This window comes from Malus domestica, chromosome 02 (genome assembly GCF_042453785.1).
Source record: "Malus domestica chromosome 02, GDT2T_hap1".
NCBI classification, from domain to species: Eukaryota; Viridiplantae; Streptophyta; class Magnoliopsida; order Rosales; family Rosaceae; genus Malus; species Malus domestica.
Genome location: NC_091662.1, coordinates 15,374,616 through 15,401,738, shown reverse-complemented (window position 1 = coordinate 15,401,738; position 27,123 = coordinate 15,374,616). Strand labels below are relative to the sequence as shown.

The following is a 27,123-nucleotide window of genomic DNA, read 5'->3' as shown; positions in this document are numbered from 1 at the left end:
AATTTATCATTTTATCCCCGACTTTAAACGTTAATAACTTCTTCGTTCTAACTCCATTTCACGAACGGTTTACGCCTACGGGTTCGTGAGGTCGAGCTCTATTCAAAAATATAAATTTTGACCTCGAAAGGTCTACGTATTTTAAATAATTAAGGTCCAAACTTTAAACCTCGTAACTAGTTTAATTTAAAACTAAACTTACTCAAATTATTATAAATTCTTGAAAAAATCATATAAAAGCTCAATAATACAAATATGTTGATTAATATAATTTCCGAAAACAAAACTGTAAAAGTTCTCGATTAAATTCTTCATAATCATAAATCGATTTCCTCCACATATGCATAATTATGAATATATAATTCATATATTTAAATTTTCAGGGTATTACAAAAAAGTCCTACCACTTGTTCAACGTCAAGAAGAATCCAAATGAGTCACTTTGCGACTATGTGAAGAGGTTCAAAGCAGAAAAGGCAAAGATAGTTGGATGCAACGACTCGATAGCTAGAGCAGCCTTCCAAAAATGACTTCTAGCAGACCACCAACTGTTCGGAGAATTGATCATGAAAGAAGATCTAACTCTGACAAACTTTTTCGCTCTGGTAGAGAAGCATGCACTTTGGGACGAAGTTCGTCGATACCCATTCAAGGCAAATCCGAGCGATCTTGAATATAAAGTACCCCACTACTCTGAAGGAGATTCAAGGTCTGACTGGACGAGCATCCACATCTGAAGCAACAATAAGCTTTACCCTCATACGAGAAGAGCTAGGGGCCCAACTACCTGTATTCTATAGTTCAAAAGCTTTCATCGATGTGGAAACCAGCTACCAGAAATTCAAAAGCTAACTTTGGTGACAATTGCTGCAACCCGAAAGCTCAGGTTATACCTTTAGACGCACACAGTCATCCTCATGACGCACTATTCTGCCCAATCCAAACATGCGACGATAAAGGAATAGACACTGGCAGATGCAAAGTTTTCTGACGAACACAACAACTCGGTCCAAAAGGCTCACCAAAGGCAGACGAACACTAGAAGGGCACATTCGGAAGTAAGTTTTGTCCTTGTTGCCCCAAAAGATTCTACATAGGAGCAACATGTACCGACAGTTGAACACCACATTCTGCTACGTGTCACACAGCCCCAGCCGACCTTTGCTCCATAATTCAACTCTAGAGTGGCCCAATACCGGTATTTGAGCATCTCCTGTTGCATGTAACATGGCCCCACACTACTACAAAAGGGCACATCAGTGGCGGTGAAAAACCGACAAAAAACACCCATTAATGTCGGATTTTTGGTAAAAATCCGACATTAAATCATGCAATGTCGCATAGAAAAACCGACACCAATACTACCACCACAAAAGGGACGTCGCTTAACCTCCTTAATCCGTCACCAAGAAGCAAAGTAATATAAAATATAAATGAACAACAGCGTTGCTTAAAAGCGACATCGACTCTTACGTTGCTTATAAGCGACATGAAAATCTGATATGATGGCGGTCAAAACTGACATTAAGTAACAAACAAACAATAAAAATGTCACACTTACTGTCGGTCCAAACCGACAGCACTTAAGTTAAATAAATAAAATAATCGATCTACTGTCGATCGTAACCGACATTACCTAACATCTTCATAAATAAAACAATTACGCTGCTGTTGTCCATAAAATCAATAGAACTTCACTTCTTTTAAGGCTAGCTCTTTATACAAACGTAAGAACTGCAAGTTTTGTAAAATTGAGAAGAAGGTTGTTTCACATCAATTTGCATACCCAGAAAAGCTTGGGTTGCATATTTTTATAACCAATGTATAGATTACATTCAGGGTTTGAAAACCCAATTTACACGGTAGGTTTGAAATTCAAATATACAAACAGAAAGCTTAAAGACGTTGACAAAGTCCTAAGCCTATCCAACTCCAAAGAGATAAAAGTTTGAAATAAAAAACAACACTTCAAACTAAGTAATACAAACAGACTAACGACTTGGTCTAACACACTTCACTTCTTTTTCATTTTCTTCTTAAACAACCAAAACAATCACCAGAATATTCACTAACATCTGGATCATCATCACATCTGAACCATACAAATCCCACTTCCTGGTAGTGTTGCCCAGATCCTCAAGGTCAAAGTAGACGCTCTTGTCTCCGTACTTGGCCACCACAGCACCACTCCTAAACCAACACAGACCACACCAGTAATATTACTCCCATCACAATGTATACAAGAACAAGAGACAACAAGCATTTACACACCCATCACAATGCATACAAGAACAAGAGACAAGAAGCATTTACTATTTTCAAATATCTATGTAGTACCTGATGTTTTTGGTTCTGATGCTCTGGCAGTGGGCTTCACAACGAGCTTTGTTCCAGTGAAGGAGTTTCCTCTGAGGCCGTTAATGGCGGCGGGTTGAACTTTTTGAGCTGCTGAAAGATGGCGAACTGAAACTGGTAGCACTGGAAGTTTTTCAGCTGCTGAAAGATGACGCTCCATACACAGGAGGGGGGAGAGGAACCCTTTGGGGAATATTGCCCTTCCGGCCACTACCCATTTCAAAAAGAAGAAATTTTGTAAAAAATTTACGTCAACACAGGTTTTCGAAAAGGGTTTAGAGATGAGAAATAAGGACTGCATTGTTACCCCAATATATTGAGCTCTATTGTTTCTTTTCAACACACTGACTGAAACGCACTTGGCGTCGAAATATTTGGACTTAGTGTCGGTTAAAACCGACACTAAGTCAAGTCGTCTGACACACTTACTGAAAGGCAAGTGGCGTTAAAATAAGGAAAAAACTGCGTCGGTTAAAACCGACGTGAGCCTGACAGACCTTACTGTGATTGCAAGTGGTGTTGAAACAAGCGGGAAAATTCCCGCCCAAAAAAATTAAAGTTTAACCCAAAATTTAAAAATAAGCACTTATGTTATCTCATATAATATTTTAATAAATAAAATAAAATTTATATATAATACTTAATAAAAAAACATAAATATAATTTTATGATAAGATATCATCACACACGAATTGAAACATAGTATAATTAATACATAAAATAATTAATATATTTCTTCCCTGTCATCATCTGTTAGCTCGTCGTCGGCATTTGCATGATTAACGAACTCGGTAGGCAACGGTAATGATTCAAGAAAATGAGTTTCTTCCACGCCAACCCTTGTATGGAAATTTTCATTGTTGATTTAACAATACTAAAATAATTATATATATTAATTTAACAATTTTATACCCCTAAAAACTATAATAATTATATATATATTAAATTAAATTTTAAAAATTGGTGACCATTGGATCGGCTTAAATATACATATCATTCAATTTCTTAAGTGTTATACATAAAAAATAAATAAATTTAAATCTACTTAATAAATATATATACCATTGAACTTGATGGGATACGAATTATACGAAACTAATTTCAAACGTCCAACCGTCAAACTTGTTTGTATATGCTTTGAGATCGCATACGCCAAAAATCGTAAAAAACAAACATTCAAAGATCAAGTAACGGGACAAAACTTTTCGACGGTTATAAACGAAAAATTACGATTTAATGGTTATTTTAACTCTGATTTTGATGATTTTTTACAACTACACTCCTTGACCCTATATCAATACAATGAATGAATTTGATCTTCAATTTAAAATATTTACACTAGTGGATTCCACAAAATCTTATGTTGTACTTAATAAAAGTATAAATGAACTCTAAGTATTAATGAATCTATCGTTTTGATGGGATACACATTCTACGAAAACTAATTTCAATGATCCAACCGTCAAAGTTGTTTATATATGCTTTGAGATCGCATACACCAAAAATCGCAAAAAACAAACGTTCAGAGATCAAGTAACGGGATAAAACTTTTTGACGATTATAAACGAAAAATTACAATTTAACGGTTATTTTAACTCTGATTTTGATGATTTTTTAAAACGACACTCCTTGACCCTATATGAATACAATGAATGAATTCGATCTTCAATTTAAAATATTTACACTAGTGGATACCACAAAATCCTATGTTATATTTAATGAAAGTATAAATGAACTCTAAGTGGTATCCATTAGTGTAAATATTTTAAATTGAAGATCGAATTCATTCATTGTATTCATATAGGGTCAAGGAGTGTAGCTGTAAAAAATCATCAAAATCGGAGTTAAAAATAACCGTTAAATCGTGATTTTTCGTTATAACCGTCGAAAAGTTTTGTCCCATTACTTGATCTCTGAATGTTTGTTTTTTGCGATCTCGAAGCATATACAAACAAGTTTGATGGTTGGATCGTTGAAATTAGTTTCGTATGATGCGTATCTCATCAAAACGATAGATTCACCAACACATGGAGTTTATTTATATTTTCATTAAGTATAACATAAGATTTTGTGGTATCTACTAGTATAAATATTTTAAATTGAAGATTGAGTGCATTCATTGTATTCATATAGGGTCAAGGAGTGTAGATGTAAAAAATCATCAAAATCGGAGTTAAAATAACCGTTAAATCGTGATTTTTCGTTTATAAGCATTGAAAAGTTTTGTCCCATTACTTGATCTCTGAATGTTTGTTTTTTGCGATTTTTGGCGTATGCGATCTCAAAGCATATACAAACAAGTTTGACGGTTGGATCGTTGAAATTAGTTTCGTATGATGCATATTTCATCAAAACGATAGATTCACCAACACTTAGAGTTTATTTATACTTTCATTAAGTATAACATACCACTAGTGTAAATATTTTAAATTGAAGATCGAATTCATTCATTGTATTCATATAGGGTCAAGGAGTGTAGCTGTAAAAAATCATCAAAATCGGAGTTAAAATAACCGTTAAATCATGATTTTTCGTTTATAACCGTCAAAAAGTTTTGTCCCGTTACTTGATCTCTGAATGTTTGTTTTTTGTGATTTTTGGCGTATGTGATCTCGAAGCATATACAAACAAGTTTGACATTTGGATCGTTGAAATTAGTTTCGTAGGATGCGTATCTCATCAAAACGATAGATTCACTAACACTTAGAGTTTATTTATACTTTCATTAAGTATAACATAAGATTTATGGTATCCACTAGTGTAAATATTTTAAATTGAAGATCAAATTCATTCATTGTATTGATATTGGGTCAATGAGTGTAGCTGTAAAAAATCATCAAAATCGGAGTTAAAATAATCGGTAAATCGTGATTTTTAGTTTATAATCGTCGAAATTAGTTTCGTAGAATTCGTATCCAATCAAGTTCAATGGTGTGTGTATATATATATATTTATTAAGTAGATTTAAATTTATTTATTTTGTATGTATAACACTTAAGCAATTGAATTGTATGTATATTTAAGCCAATCCAATGGTCACCAATTTTTAAAATTTAATTTAATATATATATATATATATATAATTATTATAGTTTTTAGGGGTATACAATTTAATTTAATATATATATATATATAATTTATGTCGCTTAAAAGCGACACTAGTATTTAAAAATTATTAAAATGTATGTTTATGTTGGTTTAAAAGCGACATAAACATTTTATGACGTTTACAAGCGACAGTAAATTCGACGTCATGTTCAGTTAGTGTCGTGACTGTCTTATCTGGCACTATATTAGATTAAAGCGACACCACCCACTGACACTATAACACCCTTTTGTAGTAGTGCCAGCTTTACGGCTTCCCTACTACGGCTTCACATTGAGCCCAGGCAACGCAATAGAGCGGCCCAATGATGCCCCGGAGGTAGCCAAGCACACCCTAGCCGCACTTGCTCCACCCAATAGAGACTTCTGGAATTTGCATGTTGACGGCGCATCCAACTACAAAAGTTCGGGAGCAGATGTGGTCCTTGTCACCCTAGATGGTTCAATGCCCAAACAGGCGATCATTTTAGGCTTCAAAGCATCTAACAATGAAGCAAAGTATGAGGCACTACTAGCAGGCATCTGAATGGCAAAAGACTTGGCGGTGAAAAAGCTCACAATTTATTATGATTCCTGGCTAATCACTAACCAGACTACTTGAGGTGTTTCAGACTTACACCTTCACTCAAATTTCATGAGCAGACAACGCTCACACGGATGCACTAGCTACCCTAGGCTCTGCCCTCGACCACCAACTCAAACGCTCTATTTTAATGGAGTATCTAGATGAGCCAAGCATAGAGGCGGAGCCAGCAGCCGAGGTGTCACAGGTTAGTATAACTCCAAACTGGCAAGTTCCATTATAGGCTACCTGGTCAATGACATACTCCCCATGGAAAGATTGGTTTCTAGAAAGCTCCAAATAAAAACAGCACGCTACTACATGTGGAACGACATTTTCATCTGAAGATCCTACACTAGATCACATCTCCGCTGCCTAGCGCATCCCGATGACCTAAATGTTGTAAGCTCAATCCACGAAGGCGTTTGTGGAAATCACTTCAGAGGCCAATCCTTAGCATAGAAGGCTCTAAACGTAGGTTACTACTGGCCTACCATGCACCAAGACGCTAAGGAGTTAGTACAAAAGTGCAACCGCTGCCAAAGCTACAAGCCGGTACCAGCACTGCCTGCCATCAAATTACACCCGTAGACGAGTCCTTGGCCATTCATATAGTGGACAATCGACCTAGTAGGGCCAATACCACCCACAACTGGGGGGCAAAGGCATGACAATCGTGATAACCAATTACTTAAAAACAGAGCCACCATGACACGGACGGACATAGAGTGCTTTATATGAAGGAATATCATTTGCCGATTTGGCATCCCTCAATCCATCGTCATAGACAACACCTAGCAATTAGTGGGTAAAGATTTGGCGAAGTTCTTAAAAAAATATGGCATCAAGAAGCACATGTCTACGCCAAGATATCCTCAAGGCAATGGGCGAGCTGAAGTATCCAACAAGATGATTCTTGACTGCCTCAAGAAATCCCCAACAAGAAAGGAAAATGGCCAGATGAATTCCCCGGATGTTTATGGGCATATCGCACGACCAAAAAACGAACAACCGGTGATACTCTTTTCTCTTTGTCATTTGGCTTAGAAGCAATCATTCATCCCAATGTTATCGTACCAAGTATTAGCACTCTACTGCTAAGCATTGAGCAAAACAGCAAGGAAATGGCCACAAGCTCAGATCAGGCAGAGGAGAAGCCCGAGCAGACCATCACCCGCATCATAGCCTACCAGCAGCATCTCATCTCCAGCCATAACAAACGGGCCAATATCCGGCAGTTCCAACCCGAAGATCTAGTCTTAAGAAAAGCCTTCATCATTGCCTACAAAGAAGGCTCCAAAAAGATGGATCCCATCTAGGAAGGTTCGTACAAGATCAGCAAAGTAGGCGACAAGAGTAGCTACACCCCTGCCACCATGAATGACAAAAAAATCGAAAGCAGTGGAACGCCTACAATATGAGGAAGTACCATGCGTGACCTCCCACTACATCAAAGCCCGAAGGCTCAAGCAGCTCGATGGGCACTACCTCGTAAGTCGAGGACTATCCAGTTGTTATGTAGTTCCTACCTTACAACTAAGTTCTCATTTGTTTCACTCGTTTTTCAATGAGGAATTAAGAAGTAGTTTACAACTTGGCTCAGCTGCATGCTTACAAGAACTGATCATTCTTGCACTTCAAAAGAAGACCGCGCCCTTTTTAGGAACAATAATCCCTTTCTTATAAGGAGTTAAGTATTTTCATCTAAAATCATCTCTCCAGAGAGTTACACTCGATTTAGAGACCACTTAGTCTCCATGTGATCAAACACATCAACAATTAATTATTTTGATATTACTTGTTAACATAACCATCGACTTATCAACAAATATGATGGCTAAACAGTTTTCAAATCTAATGAAATTTTCCACAAATAATCTTAGGTGATAAAAAAGGGACTGAACGGTTTAGCTTATGATGTTTATACGGTTAAATGAAGTCACGTAGTCATACTAAGGAACAATAATCCCTTTCTTATAAGGAGCTAAGTATTATCCATCTTTAAAATACCAACACCTTCTTGTATTGGGGGTCTCATATTCATATTTTGAGAAAAAGGTTAACCTGGTTTCAAAGCCTATGGTTACGGGCTAGCAAATCTAGTTACAACTTTGGGCCTTGAAATTAGAGAAAACACAAAGCCCATTGGACTTCAACTGGGCCTCTCCTCCTCCTTCTCCCTTCTCCCGCTCTTCGGAGGGAAGTTCCCCGACTAAGCCCACGTGTCTGCACATTACGTACAAACTGGTGACAGTCACAGATATGGCGGTGCTGACTTCACCGCTTTTAAACTCACCACCGCAATCTTTTCCTCCATTCCTCCGACGAACTCGAACCTCCAAAACAACAGTCATCCGCTCATCGTCCTCCTCATCAGTATTATCAGCGATGGACCCCCACCCTCCAAAACGAGTCGTCGTATGCGGCGGCGGCGTCATCGGCGTTTGCGCCGCTTACTTCTTGTCCAAAAGAGGCGCCGCCGTCACCCTCGTCGAGAAATCCTCTGTCGCCTGCGCCGCCTCTGGAAAAGCGGGCGGATTCCTCGCCCTCGATTGGTGCGACGGTAAGCCCCTCGCCTCCCTCGCCCGCGCCAGCTTCCATCTCCACCTCTCGCTCGCTCAAGAGCTCGACGGCCCCAAATCCTACGGCTACCGACCCCTTACCACTCTCAGCCTCACCGTCTCCGAATCGGAGACTTCCAAACCCTCCGGAAAGTCCAATTTACCGTCTTGGGTCGACGGGCCGGCTCGGAGCCCCAGAACCATCGGGACCGCCGAGACCACGGCGCAGGTCCATCCCTATCTCTTCACCAGAACCTTAATTTCGAAAGCGGTTGAGGACTACGGCGTAGACGTGGTCATTGGGAAATTGGAGACTGTGGGAGTGGAGAACGGGCGAGTTAACTCGGTGGTTTTGGAAGGAGGGCGAGTGATTGACTCGGACGCCGTCGTTTTGGCAATGGGGCCCTGGTGCGGGAAATTTGAGCTGTTGTCGTCACTGTTCAGAGTGTACGGCCTCAAAGCGCACAGCATTGTGCTGGAGCCGAAAGAAGCAGAGGCCATAACGCCTCATGCGCTTTTCTTGAGCTACTATCCGTCTCAGCGAGGGAAGCCATTGGACCCTGAAGTGTACCCTCGCCCCACAGGTACCAAAGTTCAAACCTTCTCATCAATTTCCAAATCAAAGTATCCGAATTTCGGTTTATTTGATTGAAATTTTAGGAGAAATTTGAATAAAAAGTACATGTTTTGATCACTTTTCTGATCTGGGTGTATCCATGGTTTGAATTCATTTGATTAACGCAAGTAAAAAGTTTGCATTATGATCAATTTGAGTAATTTGAGTAATGCTCAAGTAGTTTGCTTGCGAACTAAGGTTTCGCAAACAAGACAATGGCTACCAGTTCTGAACTGTGCTTGAAAGTCGAACCCGAACGAGTAATTCTTCAACTCCCTCGAGTAGTCAAAACTTTAATAGCCGAAAAAATTGGCTAGGTTACAAAGTTTCCTCTGATTAGATCATCAATCCAAAATATTGGAATTGCTATTTGTTCAGAGTGAAGTAGAGTAAGAGCAAGGGAAATAATGAATGTAGAAAAGGTCACTGTAGATATAAACCCATATTTGTTTCATTTTGGGTTCATCCTTTTTCATCGTACGTGGCTCCGATTCTGCGTCCGGAAAATGTTTTAACTTCAAAAGGGCTAATCTTGCGTGAGCTTAATAAGAGCTTATTTTAAGTATACTAATTGATTGATTGCTTGCATGAATTGTCAGGTGAGGTGTATGTGTGTGGAATGACAGCAGAGGAAGAGGTGCCAGACGATCCGGAGCAAATAGTGGGCAAATCGGAATCGATAGAGGTGCTGAAGAGGGTGGCAGGCACTGTGTCAAGCCATTTGAGGGGAGGACAGGCACAGGTGAAGGCAGAGCAAGCATGCTTTCTGCCATGTACTGATGATGGTGTGCCTGTGATTGGGGAGGTGCCTGGGGTTAAGGGTTGTTATGTGGCTACTGGACATAATTGTTGGGGGATTCTTAATGGTCCTGCCACTGGAGCTGCTGTAGCCGAGCTTGTGCTGGATGGGAAAGCTAGCATTGTAGACCTCAGCCCGTTTAGTCCGGCCAGATTTTGTGGGCTTAAAGGGTCAAGACGTTGATCTGCCATACAAGAGTGAGGAAGTTGTACTTCTATATGTAAGGTAAATATAGCTCCAATTTCTTTTTTATCTGACAGTTGTAAAGTTCTGTGAATGGCAATGTGTGACAATTGGTTTACTTGAGGAACAAATCACTTGATTATTCAGTGATGTGCAATTCGAGTAAATTAAGAGTCCTAGTTAGGTAAGAATTGTGGAGTATTAAATCATTGCAGCTAATCTAGGAGAATCATCTAGAAGTTAAAATACAAAGATATTGCATCATGATAGGACTCAATCAAGGTGATAGGGTTGACCTTCTTAGCTGTTAATAGGCCGGCTAATAAGTAACCCCAATGATATATAAATACTAGCTAGGTTAAGTCCTTGCTTCCATACGTTGAATTCCTCATAATACTAAAACCTATTCATATAGTAGAGGGATATTTTGGAGTATTGGAAGAAGACAACCTAGAGTTCATCAATGGCTTCATCTTCATAACCATGTCTTCCGAATTATACAGATAAGTTCAATATAATTAGTTCGTAACTTCGTATCTACTATATATTGATTTGATTTATTTGTAATCCTAATATTTTGTTGTTGTGATTTCAAAATATGTCTTACAAAAGTTTCAAGCAGACAACATCCCCCAAACTCTCGAGGTCGATTTTGCTTATCTGTTTTTGTATCCCTACTTCAATGATAGTGTATTAAAAACAAAAGCTTGAAAAACCGATTCACATCAGTGTCAAATGAACATATATTTTTAACCCAACGCTTGCAATTTTTATCAGCCTCAAGATATATGGATCATGGATGTAGAGTTTATAAATGGTGGAGTTGTTGAATCCTTTTGGTTAGGGAGGGGCTATTTATATAGTTATGTGAAGTGTTTAAATCTAGGAAATTTCGATATGTCGATGGAGACCCTTTCTAATTTTGCAATGTGTTTGTTGTTCATCCTTCAGTTTGGAAATTCAGGCTTCAACTAAGTCGTGTGTGTCCTGTCCCGAAGTGCAGCTAGCTATACAATTAATTGCAGCAAGAAAGCAGCAGCAGCAGTGAGCCAGCAAGCAACCGGGCGAAGTCTGCATGACAAGTACGCAGCAGTAAGCAACATGGTAGTTGGAAAAATAGTTGAAGAGTAGTGTCAGGAGTTAGTTTGCTGTATGTTGTGTAATTCGCTGTAATTATACCCTATTCTGTGAGAACAATGTAAAGTAATGGGATTACAACATTGCTCGAATAAACTATAAACTACAAAAAAATTAAAAAACACGCATCCTAAATAACATCGACCCCTTATTGGATATTAAGTATATTGGTTTTTTTAGCCAAAATGGTCTTTGAGATTTGCATAACTCAAAATTGGTTCCTGAGATTTAAAATCAATAGAAGTGGTCTCTGAGTTTGTTATCATAAAAAATTGTAAACATAACACCAAAGAAGAGATCAACACAAGGTTTATTTCTATTTTTGTCCTAGTTGATTATGATTCGAAATTAGGGCCAAGAGGTCCTTCCAACTATACAAGGAGAGCATTATTGTTATTACTGAGGATTACCTTTGTGTCTACAAATATTATTGACGACAAAATAGATATATATCTCCAGATAAATACTAAGGAAATTTTCAAAAGTGAGACACTTCGTAAACTTTTCGTCACCTTATGTTTTTGGCACAATTTTCGAGCGAATATTATAAAAATTGTGCTAAAAAGTAAGGTGGCAGAGAGTCCATAAAGAGCAACTTTGGAAGAGTTTTCTTAACATTACTCAAAACGCAATCACAGTGAAGTGTCAAGATTGAGTTTTGATTTCCGTGATACGAGGTAGAGAGAATCAAAAGCAACCGAGATATCTAGTTTTTCTCTTTTTTGTTCGAAATATATAAGTTTTTCTTGCAATGCCATCAAACACTTAATTTGGTGAGTAAAAGTGGGTGATATGTATATGACCCTGGCCTGATATATTAGATTTGGGCTGAAGGTGGATAATTCAAGATAGGGCTTAATTCTCAGGTCAGTGATATTTTTTTGGCTTTTTAGCCAAAATGGTCTCTGAGATTTGTATAACTCCTCACTTTGGTCCTTGAGATTTCAAATCAATAGAAGTGGTTCTTGATATTGTCCACCATCCATCATTTTGGTCATTCCATTAAGTGTCCCGGAGCTCTTGGCCGGAAGTTTAGGCAATTTTCAAAGCTTCCTAACTCAATCATTTCTTAACAAAATTAGACCCATAATATATCAAAATGAAGATAGGAAAGTGTAGAATAAGATTATATCTATTTGGAAGCCCAATGGTTGCCGGAGATGGTAAGAAAATAGCTTCAAAGTTGATTAGTCCGAGGGAAAACATGAAAACTCACCAGAAACTGGGTAAACTTTAAACGTTCATAACTTCTTCAATACTTAACGAAATCAAGTGATTCAAAAACAAAAATTATACTTCTCAACGAGATGAAGAGAATGGTACCTTTTTTTTATGACTAATTTGCCGTGGTTTGGCCGAAAGAATGGTACCATTCTCTTCTTCTCGTTGAGAAGTATGATTTTTATTTTTTTATCACTTAATTTCGTTGAGTATTGAAGAAGTTATGAACGTTTAAAGTTTACCTAGTTTCTGGCGAGTTTTCCAGTTTTCCCTCGGACCAGTCAACTTTGAGGCTATTTTCTGACCATCTCCGGCTACCATTGAGCTTCCAAATAGGTATAATCTTATTCTACACTTTCCTATCTTCATTTTGATATATTATGGGTCGAATTTGGTTAAGAAACGATTGAGTTAAGAAGCTTTGAAAATTGCCCAAACTTCTGGCCAAGAGCTCCGGGACACTTAACGGAGTTTTTAACAGAATAACCAAAATGATGGATGGTGGACAATCTCAGGGACCACTTCTATTGATTTGAAATCTTAGGGACCAAAGTGAGGAGTTATGCAAATCTCAGGGACCATTTTGGCTAAAAAGCCTATTTTTTTATGCCAGATGGTTTTCAAATATTCAATCCACGATGGTTTTGGTCGAGTCCTAACAAGGAACTCTTTTAAAAGACCGTAAAGAGGTGATTCGGCTGAGTCCTTGTTGAATTATTTTAAGAATCAAAACTCGTTGTGATAAGATAAAGAATGTATGTAAAGCATAAAAGGACTAGGTTTAGAGTCCTAGTTCTAGTCAAAGTGATTGAAACCTCGTGTAGAGTGGTTTTGCCTAGTGATAAGACAACGTTGATAACATCCAGAGAGACGCAAATGAAGCATAGGTCTAATAGGACTCTACTTCGGCATACTTGGTCATCATGAAACTCACCCGTATAAATAGATGTGAGTCTACAACGTGAAAAGGACCTTCAACTCAACATACAAATGCCATGCACAAAACTTGCTCTACGCAAACCTCTCTCATACCATTGTAAAACCACTAACTTCCCTAACTTCGTCAACGCACCTTCAGTTTGGATTAACAACACTGCATTGACAACCGGTGACATCTTAAGTTTGGAGTAACAACACTGCCTTGAGTTCAGTTGATTTCCTACCTAAGTCTCTATCGACGACGAGTCCTTGATTCTCTTGTTGAAAGAGGTCGTCTCATTAGCCTCTTGGCGAGGTTACTCAGTGTTCGGCACATTGAAAGCCGAACCTTTATTGAACTTTATAGAAACTCGCAACCTTATACTCAGGTTCTAGGACCTAAGGCCGATACGTGTTCCTTCCTCACCCGTGATCATTTGTATATAGAAGTCAGCAGCACGTTTGACACCACCACCACATTCATTTTACTTTCCAGTTGAGCTTAGTGGTGAGGTGGCACGCCCTCATTCACTAGAACAACGTAGTTTGCTAATTAATTACTCGACTTGCGTACCCCCACTTTTAGGTTCAATAATGACCTAGGCCAATATTCTGGCTTAATAATTTGAGGGAACCCACATGGTGAGGAATGAAATAAAAACCGTGAGAAGTCGTAGTTGCATGTTGACAGCTTGACACAGTGCACTAACAGATTTAATACCTTATATATGCAATCTGACTCCCAAACATATTTACCGGAAAGAGAATTTAATTAGTATGAAAAGCAAAACTAATGGTAAACTTCACATGAGATGATCAGACTCCCTCAGAGGATGACTTTATTCCCTAACAGATATGAATTTTGATTCCCAACAACAAATGACATAAGCTGTATTAACTGCGTGACATAATCCAAAACCCCATATGCCATATTTGTTAATCCTTAATATGCAGACAGAGGTTAAGACAAGAAGCAAGCAAAACCATGTTGCTTTTCATCAAAAGTCACAAAGCTGATTTATCAAGTTAAATAACTCCTCCACTGTTACTATTAGATCATTTTTAACGGAGATGTGTAAATATAAGATGTAAAAGTTATATGTATATCTCATTTCACACTTTAAAAAAATATAAATATGAATTCTACTGTAATGATTTGATATTCCGTCATTTGGAAAGCTTTTCGACCAACATAAAATGTAAAATGAGCCTACATTTTGCCTCTCTATTTAAAATGTTCTTAGAATATTAAAGCAATCAATTAAATTAAGGATGAGGTGTGATGAGTTGTAGTGACTTTGTGCTCACGGGGTCGACTACTTCACTTATCAAAGCTTGACCACTTCTTTCCTGCCTCACTCACTCCGATGCTTTGATGTTCTTCATTCTAAAATATATGCGTAACTTATAAGTGACAATGCACGTGCTGTTACAGCTTAGTTTAGTATTTCGATTGGATTCACATTCAAGTGGGTTGGTTATTAAATTGCCAGGTACATTCTTGCATCTAGTCTTATCTTGTAATTTGGTTTGATGATCGAAACTGCTTGTCTTTGAGTCGAACTCAATGTTTTCACAGAATTATTATACGTTGAGAGAGTGAATATCACGTTAAGAGATCATTCATGTATTTATATATATCGAGTTAGATTACTTTTTATATTTTTAACTGGTTTTATGATAAAACCTCAACTTTCTTTATGATATACATAGGTTCACTCACGTGTCGCCACATCATTCAATATATTTGTTCACATATTGGGCTTAAATGGTCCTATAAATAAGGAGGCACATTGAGATGTGAATCCTACATTAGAGAATTAAGAGACTTTTTCCATATACTTGTAAGAAATTAGATTCTTTTTCATATTGTTAAATTGATTTTACGATGACACTTCAATTTCTTTTATTATATTTTTAATAAATGGCTATAAGCAACTTCTGATTTCTTTATTTTTTTTTGTAAATAATCTTTGAGGAATTACCCCAAAATCGAATGATTACCAAACAATGTTGTAGACTGGAAAAGAAAAAGGAGAACGCTTGTATAAGAGCAGGGTACAAAAGGCAACAATTAGCATTTCACCTTTTCCTCTTTTTTTCATTACAACGTACAAATTGAAAACACCTAGCAGCGCACTCCCTCTTTTTCTGTCGTGCGAAGAATGAAAAGACAGTCTCACCGTCGATCCCTTTCTAAGGTGGAGGTCGGTTTGCAACCCTTTCTTCTTTGCAATTTCCTTTTTGACTTTGCTTTCTAGAATCTCAAGCCATGCCTTCGTGGATGGCTTGTTTCCTCGGCATTCTATCCTGCCACAAAGGGCTATCTAAATTGATTATTTTTTGCCGATAACCTCCAATTGCATCATAGGAATTACAAAAAAAAAGGTTCTTTCATATACTTATAGTTATTATCATCAATTCTTTTATTTTGATCATTTCTACGATTACATGGATTATACCTATTTGCACAAATACCTCGACGATTTCCACTTGTTAATACATAGAGCCCAATAAGCATATCTTGAGTTGGTATGGAAATAGGATCCCTAATAGTTGGGGACAAGAGGTTCATATGAGAAAACATAAGTAAATGAGCATCCGCTTGAGCTTCCAAAGATAAAGGTACATGAACAACCATTTGATCACCATCAAAGTCTGCATAAAGGAACGAGAGTTGTTGAGAGGTTCTATATTGTCGAACCGAAGGGCGCCCTGGCCATGTAGTCCCCCGCATGCACAAGCAAGTAGATTAGCTCCCTCATACCCTTATTGTTTTTCACGTTTATCACCATATTTTGTCTTCAGCAAACCTAATTCCTATCCTACAATTGTCCTTTTTCAACCCCCAGCACCCATCATTTTCCGACCTGGTTTGGGAGTGAGGTGCTTAAAAAAAAAAGCACCCATGAAAAAAAGCTGTAAGGGTTTTAGGTGTTTGGTAAACTGAAAAAAAAAAGCTTATTTTGGAAGCTGCTGTGAGAATAAACTGAAATCAAAGGAAAAAGCTGAAGCTGCTATTTGCAGCTTTGGAAAACTGGTTTTTTTTCAAAGCACACGGAGCTACAGTGCTCCTTTAATGAAAAGACCCACTATCAGACTGCTTTTTTTTTTTCCAAAAGCACTTTTACAAAAAAGTTTACCAAACACTCTGCTGCTTTATTTCACAGCCGCTTATTCTCACAGCACAGCCGCTTATTCTCACAGCGGCTTTTTTTCAAAGCACAGCAATACCAAACCAGCCCTCCATCTCCTTCAGAAGCTCCCTATTCTCATACACCACTTCCCCACGACCTTTACTCATAGCTACGAGTAGCAACCTGATTTGGCTGCCAAATCTAAATCCTCCCCTCACTACCCCTCGCTTGACCAACATGGCAGAATATCGAGGCCAAGCGTGTTGTGGCTTAGCCTGAAGCGAGGGTGTTTTAGATGCCACTTAGCCCCATCTACTTAATTGTTTGTGCTTTTTTATTCTTCTTGCAGGGGTATGTGAAGGTGGTTTCGATTTGGTGGTTCTCTTCTGGTGAAGAAATCTAGTTAGGGTTGTTTTCTTGTTGCGAGTTGAAAATTTTTGTGCTACAATGCTTTCGTTCAATTCAACGTGGAATTGATTTTCTTATGGCAGCAACCTTGTGGCAGCTGGCGAGGCGGTAGTAGTGGCAGGACCCGCATCAATTGTGTTCTACTTTTGTAGGAGAAGGATTAGGCTTTTTTTTTCATTTTGTCTTATATTCAATAAGTTTTTTGGCTCCCCTAATTTTTATTGAACTATTTGATGTAGGTATATTGAGCTTTCCCTCGTTCAATAAAATTTGAATAATGTTATTCACATATTTATTTTTATTTCTCATATACTATTAGTTTTGTCATTAATGTTGTTCAATTCATTAAATCTGAGAGCCAAAAATTAAAAACATTATATAAAAAATAAAAATAAGTATCTGAATAACACCATCCTAAAATTTATGTTGTTTTCGGGGAAAACAAAGGCAATTATCTTTTACGTTTTTTTTTTTTGGTCGACTCTTTTATGTTCTAATAATTTGCAAAGCGTCAGTCAATAGAAAAATTCAAGTGGTGTTTGGTCAAATTTACTTTCAAGTAAGTCTAAGAACTGGTTTACAAAGGCTACGCGTGGCAAGGACAAGGGCAAATCCAGTGCTAGCTGCCCCACCATGCATCTGAGAGTATCGTAGCGCCATACTTTGCGGGTTCTGGTTTCCAAAAGCTCTCTTAATTATTGTCATGGAACTGTTGTGCTGTCCAATCTTGTGATTTATCTGTCTGTCCCTCTCTACCAGTTTCCGGGTCTCAGGTTTAACTGTTTTTTTTCTTCTTTACCAAGCGGTAAAGTAAATTTCTGACTCTTTTGATGATCTGCATATCGTTTTTGGTGAAACAGAGGTAACTGATAGAACAAGCATCGTACTCTGTCTATGCAAAGGTGATGTCAAAAAATATTTAACCTTTTATTTTTCCCAAAGTTTGAGAACAATTTAAAATTCTTAGCTGGTAAAATATATAACTTACATGTAGCGTTGTGTTGTTCATCCTCAACATCAAAGTTGTCAAGGACTCTGTAAAAACAAGTCACATGCTTCTGAGAAGACATTGTGTTGGGGAGATTTGCATCTCAAATCCACTTCTTTCTACAGTACTATTGTGCAAAGTTGAAGTTTGAGATTAGACTTTAATTAAGGATGATTTAAGGAATATTTTTGTCTATCACCCTCAAGTGATAGTGGTGTTTATCATTCTATTTATCATCGTTAGATGAGTTTAAATGTCGAGATATGTGTAAAAGATAGACACAAATCTCAAAATTCAAATTCATCTAATGATGATAAATAGAGTGGTGAACGAAAATGCACCCAATGATTTATGGTTTGTAATCCACTTGATGAAGGCTAGCTCTAATAACAATAGAACTCAATTGATACCAGAGAAAGCAAGTGGCCCTTTGCCACAGTAATGGTGAGAAGTGTTGCATTTGCACCACGGCGTGGGTTCGAACTCTGTCGACTTTTTAATCTAACATCTTATCTAATAAATCTATTGTTTGAAAAGAAAAAAAATTTGATATCATACAAAGAATCTTTATTCACTTGAGCACCAAAAAGCCTTCTATGGACGCTCCTATAATTATGATTATCTTTCTTTGTCTTGCAGAGTTTTGTGGCATTATGATTGCTTAACGCTCTTAACAACCTTTGATATTGATAATTAAGAATATTTATATATTGTCTTGATCCAAGAAACATTTCATTTTATTTGGCTTCAAAAGGATTTGAGAATGAGAAATACTTATCTGTGCTCGAGTGATAACAATTATTGTTACGTATTGAACTTTGTAAGAATAATTTTCTCAACTTGATTGCATGTAAATTTTTTATTTTTATTTTCCGAAAAACGCTTAATTATACGAAGTTTAGCATCTATTGTCTTTTTTCAGTGTATTATGAGCATGGTTGGATCCAGATTGTCCTTTTGAAAAGGTACTTGTTTGGTATCTTTCTAAACATGCATGAGCATATCTCCATCTTCAACAGTTTTTTCTACTGTAGTATAAGTAACTTGCTTTTTATCATAAAGAAAAAGATCAATACTTTGGAGCTTTCTTTGTATGTACAAAGAGATATGGATCTTAAAGTTTAAGGAGCAAAAGGAGCCTTTTTTAATACAACAGAGAGATGTAAGAAAATGGGACCATATATGTAACCCTAATCTGAAAGCAGGTGCTTTAGGGCTGGTTTAAGATTGTGGTGTTTTTTAAAAAAAATATTTTATTAAAAAATCTGGAACATTAAATGTGTTTGATAAAATAAAATAAAAAAGTGTGTTTTTTTTTTAAATGTTGTCAATCACAGTAAAAAAAGGGGTATTTTGATATGGGTCTGAAGTAACTAAAAATTGGACTTATTTCAAAAGTCAAAAGTCACTAAAAATTGAACCTATTTTAAAAGTAGGCCTATAAAATTGAATCTATTTCAAATTTTCCCGTAAAAAAAAGTATAGAAAAGCAGAAGTAGGATCTATCATACTTCCAAAAGAAGTGTTTTTTTTTTCTTCTCAAAGCATTGTTATTAGTGCTCATTTAATAAAATATGATACGAATCACCCACTCTACTTTGTTGATTAATTTTTTCCATAAATAAAAAGCCAAAGTAGTCAGTAAATGAAGCTGTCCTCGCAGTCAACAGTTTTAGAAAGGAGACAACAGGTAATAAAAATTGAATAATGCTTGGCTCCTCCACGATGAGGAGGAACTTTCTTCAAAATATTTTGTCGCCGATTTATAGAATTTAGTGTTTATGATTAAAATCGTTTATGTTAGAAATCACCATCTAAAGATAATTTTGGTAAAAAATTTTAATTAGAACTAATGTCGTTTAATCAATCATCTGTAACAAATAGATAGAGGGTTTATAATACTTTTACCAATTCCTACCATCTGCTTTTATACAATTTGAAAACAAAATCATCTCATATTTTATTTATTTTTGGCAGAAATGATCTTTACATCTTTTTTATATTATGAACTGTTCTGATCATAAGCATGAAGTTCTATGAAACAACCATGACATATTTTAAGAAGAAATTTCACCTCGTTATTTGAGGAGCCAAGATAATTATAAAAAAAATTGGATGGTGATGACTGAGATTACTTAATGCATCTGCGTGGTAAGGATTAATTAACTTTTAGATTAATACTCGATTGAAGTAGCTTCCTTAGTGCAGTGGAGGACCAAAACGCAGACCCAAGTATAGACTGGTGCCAATATGGTCATAACTTCCATGCCAAGTTCACAACCTTGGTTTGGTATTTCAGAAAAGTAGTCCCAAAATGAGATGTGGTGGTCCGGCTGAGCCTGTTCATCATTAAAATGTGGACAACTTGGAGCTACCAGAAATGATAGCAGACTTCTTTTGCGATATTGTCATCAATTGTTCGTTTTGAAGTTTGTGCCTCCAATAGCTGAATTATATGGAATCAATTTAATATTACTGTGATGTTTTGATTTAATAATACAATGTTATGTGTAAATTTCTCTTCACGCGACTTTACATATTAAACTTGAAATGCCGCATGATGGATAACCCTTTTATTACAATTCGCTCTCCTCAAAGAGCCTCGATGCTTGCTAATCATCAGAAAAAATTATTATATACAACTGGGAAATTTTTTTTATCATGTGATGAAAGTTGTAGCTATAAGGTGAGATATTCTTCGAGTTAAACAACAGAGTCTCTCCCCAAAATAACCTATATATTGTAACCATGTTAATAAATGTGGATGGTTTATTGCCCTTGATAATGTTGAATTGTGAGAAAGTAAAACCTATTCACCTTTGTACCCTTCAACCGTATATACTTGGCCGCGGGTCTGCTGACCTGGAAATGGTGTCTCCTCTATGTCTCCTTGTTTATTTTTTTTGACATGTGTCATGCCACTAACTCTAACTTTAACTCTGTTAACTTTTAATAAATTAAAAAAGTATATATAATAAAAGTAAAATCAGTTGACAGTTCGCCTTCTACATCTGTTCGTCTTCTATCCAAATTTGTATTTGAAAACAAAAATTTATTCCATTAAAGAAATACAAAACAATAAACACAATGGAAGTCTAGAACTTCCTTTGATCTTTTCTTAGCAAACAAACATGAAACACTCCTCTTCATCCCTGGCGAAACCTCTTTTTTTCTCTCCTTTGCCATTAAAAAAAACCAAAAAAATAAACACACCAAAACCCAACACAGGAAGTCTGGAGCTCATTCCAATCTTTTTCCCGGCAAAAACAGTAACCCCAACAGCCTAACCAATTGTTGTTGTCCACGACAATTCTCACCGCCCTTCAAGCTTCATTTCCACTCTCTCTTTCTATCTCTGACCAGTGAAATCGCATAGGATGAATGAATCGAACCTTGCGATCGGTTCAGTTTTCGCTGTTTATTGTTTTCGGGTTGATTCAAATTGGGTTTCTATCGATCGACCAAATTTCTTCCTTCTTCAAACCAAAATTTACATAAAATTTGTTGTTTGTCGAGCTGGGTTGATCACAATTGGGTATTTGAACAAACAAGAAAATGGCGGAGGAAAGAAGACGAACTGTCAACTGATTTTACTTTTATTATATATATTTTTAATTTATTAAAAGTTAACAGAGTTAAAGTTAGAGTTAGTGGCATAACACGTGTCAAAAAAATAAACAAGGAGACATAGAAGAGACACCATTTTCGGGACAGCAGACCCGGGCCTATATACTTGGCTACCAGTCAAAATTGTACCGGAATTTCTCAAAACCAATAATTAATGATGTTTGTGAAGGGATGTCAGTAGATATTAGAATCATTGTTCATGGTGAATTTAGTACCTATATTTCAGAGCCCGACTCAATACTTTGAGGTTTTATATTAGTAAGTATGAGAATCGTTACTCACAATGAATTTTGACATTATATTTCACAGTTCGGCTTAATACGTCAAGGTTTCTTATTAGTATGCATGAATCGTTACTCAAAATGAATTTTGCACATTATATTTCTGAGTTTGGCTTGTCGAGTTTTCATATTAGTACGTATGAATGACAATCATTACTCAAAATGAATTGTGTGCTTTATATTTTAGATGCATCATGATTTTATATTAGTATGTATGAGAATTGTTACTCATAGCAAATTGCGTAAAATTATATTTCAGGATATGACTCAATACATCTAGTTTTCATATTAGTACATATGAGATCATCGTTACTCAATGTAAATTTTGTACTTTATATTTTAGAATTTAGCTTAATATGTTGAATGCAAGAGGTGTTCCACTTCTCAATGCAAGAGGTGTTCCACTTCTCACCATATCGATTATGATTCGTATTGCCGAAAGTGCGGGCCTTCGCCATGTAACGTTGAATGAAATAGGTGAGAAGTGGCCACCCCATATCTTTAAGAAGTTGTTGTATCCAGATAACTTTAGCAGTGGTTGTTGCCATTGCTTTATATTCAGCTTCAGTGGAAGACCTACTCACTGTATGTTATTTCTTAAAACTCCAAGAGATAGGAGTATCACCCAGAAAAATAACAAAACCCGTGGTTGATCGTCAATCATTGGGATCCCTTGCCCAATCAACATATGTGTATGTTTTCAATTGAGATGAACCTAACTGAAAACACAATCCCAAGGTCATATTACCTTTGAGATATCTTAGAATACACTTCACAACAGCAAAATGAGTAGCTAATGGTGAGTGCATAAACTGACACACTTGATTGACAAAAAAATAGATGTCTGGTCTTGTAAATATGAGGTACTGTAATGCCCCAACAATACTTCTGTAGGTGCTAGGATCAGAGACAGGTTCACTACCATGATTTAGAAGCTTCTGATTAGGATAACAAGGTGTGGAACAAGGTTTACAATCCATCATATGCATCTTTTGGAGCAATTTTTTGACATATTTAAACTGATGAACAAAGAGACCCTAAGCCTGATACTCAATCTATAAACCAAGAATAAAATGCAAGAAACCCATGTCCTTCATTTCAAACTCACTGGTTAACTGAGTAATAACACTCTGGACCTTCACATCATCACTGCCGGTAAGAATGATACCATCAACATAAAGTAGGAGAACAATAATTGAAGACCCATCACACTTGACAAATAGAGAAAGGTTTGAGGATTTGAACCTAAGCTTAAGTAAGCAACTTGAGAACTTGTCATTCCAGCCTTTGGAAGTTTGCTTAAGACCATATAAAGATCTCTCTAACTTGCACACATAATATGGACAACTAGAATCCACAAACCCTTGTGGCTGAGACCTATAGACTTCATCCTCAAGAAAACCATGCAGAAAAGCATTCTTGACATCTAAATGTTTAAGTTTCCAATTATGAGATGCAACCAATGACAGAACTAATCTAACTGTGGTTCGTTTAACCACATGACTAAAAGTCCCATAATAATCAAAACCAGCCTTTTGAGAATACCCTTTAGCTACAAGTCTAGCTTTGTACCTGGCCACTAAACCATCTGGATTTTTCTTAATCTTGTAAATCCATTTACAACCTATAAGATTCTTTCCAGGTGGTAAAGGCACAAGCTTCCAAGTTTGTTGTTGAATTAGAGCATCCATCTCTTCTTTCATGATAACTTACCACTGAACAGACTTAACTGCACTAGAAAAAGACTGAGGTTCATTGGCTTCAGAGTCTTTATCAATTTGAGCAAAAAACACTTTTTTTTAACAATTCCAGACTTAGACCTGGTTTGCATAAGATGACAATTCTGGGAAGTAATACACACTGGTTGTAGATCATCAACTTGAGACACATTAGTATTTGGATACTTTTTTGAATTAACAAAAGGAAGAACCTCTGAAGAAGACTCATCATTAGTGGATGAAGGAACATGATCACCAGAATTATTGTGTTGAGAATATGTGGACAAAGTAACATGCTGTGGTCTAGAAGGAAGAGAAGTGGGGTGTGGTGAACCAATAAAGGGAAATGTGGTTGGAATACTAAGTGGATGTATGAATGTATTTGGATGCATAATACACACTGGTAATGAAGTATGACCAAAAGCAACTTTGGAAGGAAAAGAGACATTATCAAAGTGAATGAATGAAACTTGGATTCATCAAATACAACATGCCTAGATACCAACAATTTTTTATCTATGAGAGAGAAACAAATATACCCTTTGTACTGTGTAGCATACCCCAAAAAAATACACTCAGTAGTTTTAGGTTCAAGTTTATTGACTTTGTAGGGTTTCAAGGAAGGATAACAAAAGCACCCAAAAATTATCAAATGATCAAGTTTAGGTGGAGAATGATATAGTAGTTCAAATGGAGACTTCATATGGAGGACAGGTGTGGGCATTCTGTTTATGAGAAATGTAGCAGTAACACATGCATGAAACTAGAACTTTGAAGGTAAGGAGGCTTGTTGTAAAAGTGTAATAGATGTATCTACAATATGTTGATTTTTTCTCTCAGCCAACCCATTTTGTTCTGGGGTATAAAGACAAGATTTTTGATGAACAATGCCTTTGGTAAAAAGAAAACTTTGAAACTGAGTACTAATATGCTCCCCACCCCCATCACTTTACAAAATTTTCACATGAGCAACAAAATTATTGGAAACAAATGCTAGAAAGGTAACAAACACAGAGAACACTGCAACTTTATTATTCAGTGAAAAATCCATGTATATCGTGTACATTCATCAATGAAGGAAACATAATATTTGTAACCTTATATAAACATACTAGGTGAAGGACCCCACACATCAGTGTGAATTACTTCAAATGGAGTAATAGACCTTGAAGCAATTACAGGAAAATGTAGTTTGGTAAACTTGCCTTGCAAGCAAGCTTTACAAGTATGAGAATGAGAATTACAAGAAAAAGGTATACGAGATTTACTAAGTGCTGTAGTGACTATAAAATGTGCAGGATGACCTAATCGACAATGCCACAATACAGAAAAGAATTTTTGACCCACATATGTAACTGGAGTAGAAACATAAGAAATAGACCTTTGTGTTTGAATATAGGAAGTGGATAGATAACATTATTACTCAGCCCTTGGAATAACATTCTCCCGGTGACCTTGTCCTGTATACAAAGAGAAACATCATCAACTATACATTGTCACTTATTATCTTTGCACAACTGATTCATAGATAATAAATGCTGAGACAATTTTGGAACATGCAACATAGAGTTCAACTTGAAATTATGTGACTTAGTGGAAAGAGAAGATGGACCAATATGTTTGATAGCTAGACTTTCACCATTAGCACTTGTCACAGTGTCATTGGATGGATAAGGTGTTGCTATGTGTCAATTTGATAAATCTGAGGTCATATGGTTGGTTATTCCAGAGTCAAGAAGCCAGAAATCTTGTTGAGAAACTGAAGATGATGTACCAGTACGTGTTTGCATAACAAGTAGAGTATTAGACTAAGACATAGCAAATGAATACATTTGGGGCATGGTAAAAGATTGAAACTGTGAACCATGAGACTATGAAATCATGTTCTGTGGAAGACAAAATAGATTCCACACAGAAGCTTGACCATATTGCCCATTATTCATTGAAGTAGGCATAGGTGAAGTAACACCTTGAGAAAAATGCCCTGATAATCCTGGAGAGGTCTTGTTCTAATCAAAACATGTAGCAGCAACATGACCAACTCTGTGACATCTAACACCTATGTTGAAAGTAGTTCAAGGAAGAATGACCTTTGCGATCATAAATTTGACAAATTTGATTCGAATTATAAACCTGGACATAGACTGTTGTGTGCCATTTTGCTGAAACGAATTGGATACATCATAAAACTGAGGCTAAGAATAACCTCTAGGACCATTATATTGTCCTCCAGAGTTGTTACCATAAAATTTCTTCCTTTTTCCTTTGCCTTTGTAATTACTGCCTCGAAAGTTGTTGTATAAGCAAGAACTATGTTGAGTGACAAACGCCATGTGAACATTAGTCATGTACGGCATAGGTAATTGTTGAAATCCTTGAGGCACTTGCTGAAAACCTTGAAGAGACATAGGTGGCAATGACATAAATGGCAGTGGGGAACTAGGAGTGCTAGTAAAACCTTGATTTTTGTGATACAAACCTTGTCCCTGATGAACCCCCATGATCAGAACTAGATCCAGAAGCTTGAATATACATAGCGGACATTAAAGGAATATGTTTAGTAGCTTCATCCAAAGTTGTTTCTTTTGCCTTTAATTAGGATCTCAATTCTTTTAGTGAAACAAGGTTCTCCTTTCCACGAATGACTGCCTTGATAGTATTATACTCATTTGGTAGACCTCTCAGTACCGCAATGACAATGTCCTAATCAGAAATGGTTACACCAGCTGCAGCTAGTTGATCTCTAAACTCCTTGATCCTCTGAAGATATGCATCAACATATTCAGGTATTTTCTTGATATTCTGCAAGTCAATCTTGAGTTGAACAATACTAGTTCTAGTGACACTGGAAAAACGTTCTCGAAGATTCATCCACATTTCTTTGGAACTCCGACAACCAATAATACATGACAAAGCAGAATAAGACAATGTAGCAGAAATCAAAGTCATTAAAGCTTTGTCATGAATTTTCCATACTTTGTATGCATTAGAGACATGGTGATTGTTATCAACAGTTTTTTTCCTCAGAATCAAAATTGACAAACTGATCAGGATAGGGGATAAAACCATTTACAAAACCAGCAATTCCATTTCCTTCCAATAGTAGTTCCATTTGAAAATTCCAGGTAACATAGTTGAAATCATCAAGTTTCACCGTGACAGTATTCCCAACACTCGAAATTAAAGACAAAATAGGTGATTGTGTAAGAGCTAATTGCATAGAAGTCACCATAGCTCTCAGTAAGGTGAATGTAAAGCTTCAACTATCTTAAGACAATTGTAATACTCAAGGACAACACACAACCACAATTAAATCCACTAGCAACAATAACAAACCAGTAATTGCAAAAATCAACAATCTTGAAAAGATGAAACACGAAACCCCCAAATCTTAGGGTTACAGATTCTCAGAAAAACGGAGCCAATGCCCAGAGCAAATACAATGAAAAGAAAAAGGGCAAAAGAATCAACAACACCTGATGCACGAAGGTGATCATGAATCCAGCA

General features: G+C 36.7%; 1 protein-coding gene across 2 annotated transcripts; it reads left to right on the top strand.

Annotated features, from left to right (window-relative positions):
- The first annotated feature begins 8,008 nt into the window (after positions 1 to 8,008).
- Positions 8,009 to 11,440, top strand: LOC103426762 (D-amino-acid oxidase). Of its 2 annotated transcripts, none has more exons than XM_008364842.4 (3): positions 8,009 to 9,167; positions 9,799 to 10,223; positions 11,185 to 11,440. In XM_008364842.4, exons 1-2 carry the CDS (start codon positions 8,285 to 8,287, stop codon positions 10,179 to 10,181), a joined length of 1,266 nt encoding a protein of 421 aa, XP_008363064.2. In that variant the 5' UTR covers positions 8,009 to 8,284; the 3' UTR covers positions 10,182 to 10,223; positions 11,185 to 11,440. The 2 variants fall into 2 exon arrangements, with proteins under 2 accessions (XP_008363064.2, XP_008363063.2); XM_008364841.4 differs by having other exon boundaries at positions 11,133 to 11,440.
- The last annotated feature ends 15,683 nt before the right edge of the window (positions 11,441 to 27,123 follow it).